This window comes from Sinocyclocheilus rhinocerous, unplaced genomic scaffold, assembly GCF_001515625.1.
Source record: "Sinocyclocheilus rhinocerous isolate Xijiao unplaced genomic scaffold, SAMN03320098_v1.1 scaffold475, whole genome shotgun sequence".
In the NCBI taxonomy this organism is placed as follows: Eukaryota; Metazoa; Chordata; class Actinopteri; order Cypriniformes; family Cyprinidae; genus Sinocyclocheilus; species Sinocyclocheilus rhinocerous.
The window spans coordinates 1,203,137-1,209,061 of record NW_015646677.1 but is presented as its reverse complement, the minus strand read 5'-3'; the positions used below and the strand labels follow the sequence as shown (position 1 = coordinate 1,209,061).

Here is a 5,925-nt window from a genome sequence, read left to right as displayed (position 1 = left end):
ACATCTAAATATATATATATTAATATATATATATATATATACTAATAAGATTATTATTATAATTATTATAAACATAATTGCATAACACAATATTTGATCCTTTTTAAATATTTTTTTAAATAAATGTCTTATATAATTTTATTATTATAATTAACAATGTAGTTATAAATATAATTATTATATGTTAATATATTAATAACAATTATTAATAATACATACTATATATGTATTGTATATATTACAATATTTTATCTTAAGCATCAAGACAACAGCTCTGACTAATCATCTTTCATCATAATGTACCTTTACCGCATAATACATTCTGATATACATGATATGGTACTGTACTAATCAGTATGATTTACTTGCATTGATCATCGTTCCAGGATGTGTAAACAACATTCTAGCATTACATATATGGTCAGGACCGATACTGTACACTGTTTGTGCATCGTTGGTCAAACTCTGTTCATAAAAGACTTAAGCAAGATATGCAGAAATGAGGCGAGGTTTGGGCAGTTCTAGTTGGCATTTCCATCCAGACTGGCTTTTGTTGAATTTGATTCATACCTTTTCCATCATCATCATCATCATCACCATGATCATCTTCATCTTCATCATAATCATCATAATTGGGCTGTGTTTCAGTCTTCTGAAAAGGTTGTAGTAATTTGTTTTTTAGGAAATGATATGCTTTGATCATTGAGCAGTTGAGTTTCTCCCAATCACTGAGCGCATGATTTACACACAAACTGTGTTCAGCCATCCAAACGAAACAAAGACACGCCAAAAACGTCTCGGATGAATCTTCCAGACGCTTCAGTGTTTGATGGTTCTGATGGCTGGACGCAGTGAGTGTGACGTGGTGTGTTTGTGTCACGTCTCACGCCGTCTCGTGTTTGTTTTGTGTGTTCTGTGCTCTTCATGTTGCGTCTGAAGGCTTTGACAGCGTCTCTCTCCAGTGACCTTGCCCTCCTGCTCCCCTGCCCCGCCCATCTGCTGAGGCCACTCCCACTCCCAATGACTCTGCCTGCTGTGGGCGGGGCTGTACATTATCCTCTCCTCTATGGATATACCCATTATGATGTACTGTACATAACTGTATATGGAGTGATAATATAAAGTTTGTACGAAGAAATATTGGGGTAAACCTCACAAAATTGTTATAGAAAAAATAATATTTTGCTTAATAAAAATGAAGCCTTTTGTTTTGCATTGTGACATTTCAATTAAACACATTTATTAATACTGTAAAAATGTGTTTTCTGTGTAATTCCTATTATTCTTAGTGATGAAGAATTAAAACAAATCAAAGTTATTAAATTATATCAATTATTACCTGAATTCATGATTACTTTACAATTTAAATTTTAAAAAGAAATTGTGATACAGTAATGAGAATGGGATTTTTTTTTTTTTCTACAAATTACTATATAATGCATAATAACTTTGTTAGATTTGAAATATATATTGTTGTATTACAATATATGTATATATTGTATTATTTTACGTAAATGACTGCCATGATGCATAATTATTTCAAAATGTACATTTTTAATAAACACTTTATTACAGTAGTGAAAACGAATTACTGCCAATGACAAATTACTACCAATTATTTCACAATTTAAATTTTAAGTATATATTGTATTACAGTATTCATTAAATTTACTAGCATGATGCATTATTACCACAATTTAAATTTAAATAATTTTAAATAATTAATGCTAATATTATTGTTATATTATTATGTTATTATTAAAATATACATTTCATTTATTTGCAAAAAATGTGCTTAGTTGACATGAAAATAATGTCACAATGCAAAACAAATCATAATAGTCCTAACAACTGGCTTCATTTTCTTTATGTAAAATATAATTTCTTGAACATTTTTTGCGAGATTGGCCCATTTAATGTGATTTTCTTGTATTAAACATTTATTGAGGAAGAGTTCCACAAGCGCGATCAGAAGCAGATTCGCGAGCTGTCGTGTCTGTCTGTGTGTGTGTGTGTACGTATTGCCGGACGTCTGCGAGTGTCTCGTTGCACTGGTTGTACACACAGATAACTGCTCAGAGGTTGTGTTCACAGAGGCAAACGTTCTGTCTTAAAGGGAGACGAGACTCGCGAGACTCACAGGTAACAGCCGCTCTCGTGCTGTGTGATGTCACTGGGGAGAGCGAGAGAATGACTCTGATTGGCCGAACTTGATCTGATCGCTCTCAGATGCTGCTGATTCTTAAGGACTATTTATAGAAAAGAGTTCAAGTCAACATGAAACACTATTGCATCTACTACATTTGATTGTAGCACCCTGTACTCTCAAAAACACCTTCCTGGTCTAATTGTGCAAAATAAGTGCATGTTTTAATAAAACTTTTTACTTACAAAATTCAATGTTGTTGTTTTTTTGTATCATTGAGATACTGTTATAGTTTTATTAATATTTTGAGTTAGCTTCATTTTTACTTTCTGTTTTCATTTTAATTTTAGTCTTTAATTTTAGCTTATAAATAATTAGGTTAATTTTAGTACATTTTTAGTTTAATTTTAGTTTTTTCATTTTAATGTCTATATAGTTTATATTTTATTTCAGCTGTAATTTAGGTTTTATTTCAGCTTTCAGTTATATCATTGAGATGCAATTATAGTTGCTGTTAATACTTTGAACTGATTTTTATATTTTATTTTTAGTAATTTTGTCGTATTTTTGTCATTTTTATTAGTTTTTTATATATCTATGTAGGTTTTTATATATTTCATTTTAGTTTTAGTATAGTAGCATTGAGATGCTGTTATAGTTTTCATTAATATATTAAATTGGTTTTTATTTTATATCTTCTGATTTCATTTTAATTTTAGTTTGTCATTTTTGTGTTTTTATAATTTATTATTTTTTATGTCTATAATTTTTTTATTCATTTTCATTTCAGTTTTTGCTTACTTTTATTTCAGTTTTCAGTTTTAATATCACTGAGATACTTTTATAGTTTTTTTTAATTGGTTCTTATTTTCTCTTTCCTATTTCAATTTTAACTTTATTTAAAATTTTTGTCATTTTATTGTGTATTTTTTGCCATTTTTATTTATTTATTTGTCTACAAAGTTTTAACTGACTCCATTTAACTAGGACTTTAGTCAAGACTTTAATTTGGGTATAAGTTTTCTTTTCTTCCAAAAATCGGAACGAAACCTGTTTTTGTTTTTGACATTGGACATTGTTAATGACAATAATAACATTTTCTTTAATGTAGACATTTGCATGTAGAATGTAGAAATTAATGCATAAAATCTCAGTCTTTAGAAGATCTAAATAATAAATGAAGAGAATAATTTTTGCCTACAGAAAATGAAAGCAGACATTACTTACCTAATTAGAGCCAGTTGTTTAAATTGGAGGGGTTGAATAATTACGAATTAAATAAGGTTTTATAAAACATGCCCTTATGAATTGTGCGCAGAATGGTGTGTTTAGGAGTTTTGATCTCCTTTAGATGTTGATTTGATTTCACTCTGTTGATGTAAACTGTAAATGCATCAATGAGTCATATATATTTCTATTCATGCTTGCAGAAACTAATTTAACACATGGTCTGATTGAAAATCTTCCATCTTTCATTATGAACTACAGACCGACAGCTCACGTCACCCGAGTCATTCATCTGCATCCTCTGACCTCTGTGTCATTCATATGTGCCATGTGTGTTTGTAGCTAATGTTAATTCAGAGATTTGTCCTGAGCATCATGTGAGTGAATCTGGAAGGGATGGTTGCTAAGCAACTGGTGTAGGGAGATTTTGTGTCACGCATCCTCGGCATAAAACTTCATTTAGCACTTTGTGTCCACACCCTGTGCAGTGTGTTACCTGAACAAGTGCTGTTTGCTCACTGTGCACGTCCTGTATGTGTGGATGTACATCACTGATTATCTGTAAACCTAGAATGTATGTGTGTATTTAGAGATGATATATGATGTTAGGGTCAATCTCACAAAGAAATATCCATGTCAAATTTCAGCCCAAAATCAAAAGAAAAAAAAATTGCATTGTCACATTTTCACAAGCATATTTTCTTTAAAGTTTACTGTGATGCATAACATTGCAACGTTTTTTATTACTGCCTGGACACAATGATTCAAAATTCAGTATAAATATGTTGTCGAAATAATGTCACAATGCAAATTTCATTTACTTTTCATTCATGCTATTTAACCCAGATGTTGTTTGACAATATTTATAAGATTCACCTGTTAAGAAATAATAATAGCAATATATTTTATTAACGTTCTAAAAGAGGAAATTACAAATATTGAAGCTTTTGTTTGATTGTAAAGACACACAATACTGAATAATTAATGCATAAAAATTAGAATTTTATATTTTAAAATAAACCTATTTTTGCATTGCACATTATGTTAATGACAATTAAGTACATTTTCTTAAACTACCTGTAATGCATAAAATCGCATTACACAAAGATTTTATTATTTTGATTTTGTAAATATTCATAGTACGAATACAGTATCGCAATGCAAATTTCAACAGTCCTAAAAATTTGTTAATTTCCCTTCTTATTCATGCAAAATATAATTTCTTAATATTATTTTAGGGTGATATTTGACCCAGACATTTGTTTGACATTATTCATTAGATGTACCAGTTAAAAGATGCAGTATATGATTTTTGAAAGAACAAATGGCAAATATTGAAGCTTTTGTCTGATTATATAAACACAGTACTTATAAATAAATGCATAAAAACATTAAGCGGTTATATTTTGCATGATGAAAATTAAACCTATTTTTTATTTTTGCATTGCACATTAAAATAATTGCACATAAAATCTCATTATACAATGATTTTATTGGATTTTTGTATTTTGTATCTTTTTATTGTATATTGTATTAAATTCAGTACAAAAAAAGTGTCAAAATGCACATGCAAATCTTAATAGTCCTATTTAATTTCACTTTTTAAGCAAAAAATTAATTTTTATTTTTATTTTGGGGTGAAATTTGATCTAGATATTATTCATGAGATTCACCTGTTAAGACGTGCAATATATTATGTCTAAAAATGACTTCTTTTTTTTTTAAAGAAGAAATGGCAAAAGTTGATGCTTTTGTGACTCAATACTGATGCACGGGATGTTGTTGCGTTTGCAGCTACTGTATCACCTCTGGCTGACGTACAGTTTATATCGGCCAGAGACGGGGAAGGCGGGGCCAGCAGAGACTCAGATGGATTTGATGAATTGGATTGGACAGTCTGGAATAGAATAAGCCTGTGATTGGACGGTTCTGAAAGCGGACGCTCTGTGAACAGAAACCTCACTTACGGATCGATCGGACTGCTCAAGACCTGTGGATTTTCTCGTTTTTTTCTGTGTGGATACAGACTAAAGCCAGTTGGCGCAACAGGAAAAAAAAATCACGATATGGATAGTTAAACGTTTCCTGCTTAAAACGAGTCGGCTCTCCGTTTAATGTCGCATCTGTATAAAGGACACACATCCACCTGTGGCTTCCCCTCTGTGTCAGGTAGCAAATCAAACACCCCTCGAACCCCCTTCCAAGGCCTCTGTCGTTGCAATAAGTGTATTAAGATGTGTAGAGGCACAAGTGTTTAAAAATGAAGTATTAGTGTATTGACTATACTAAACTACAGAGTAGAGAGAGAGTAAACATGATAAGTTTAATAAATGTGACCTTCAGTCATTTATGCTTTTTATTTGCTCTAGTATCTCTGGTGGATTCATTGTTGTCTCTGTGTGTGTGTGTGTGTGTGTGTGTGTGTGTTTGTATGTGGGATGTTGATCTCAAATGGCACACTTAAAGGAATAGTTCAGCCAAAAATGAACATTTACTCACTCTCATCCTATCCAAGATGTGGATGAGTTTGTTTCTTCATCAGGTTTGGAGAA

General features: G+C 31.0%; 1 protein-coding gene across 5 annotated transcripts in view; it reads left to right on the top strand.

Moving 5' to 3' along the window:
• Positions 1-5,869, top strand: part of LOC107708009 (potassium voltage-gated channel subfamily C member 4-like) — a 9,075-nt gene extending 3,206 nt beyond the window's left edge. The window contains exons 2-3 of one of the 5 annotated variants that reach the window (XR_001636316.1): positions 2,095-2,142; positions 5,168-5,869. Coding sequence is in view for 2 of the 5 variants with exons in the window: in XM_016512149.1 (XP_016367635.1) it covers positions 2,117-2,142; positions 5,168-5,284 (143 nt within the window). In the remaining 3 variants the exon portion in view is untranslated. Of the gene's footprint in view, positions 1-939; positions 1,016-2,094; positions 2,337-5,167 lie in introns of those variants that run through there. The other 4 variants (XM_016512149.1, XR_001636315.1, XR_001636317.1 and 1 more) reach the window with 4 other exon arrangements.
• Positions 5,870-5,925: the final 56 nt, after the last annotated feature.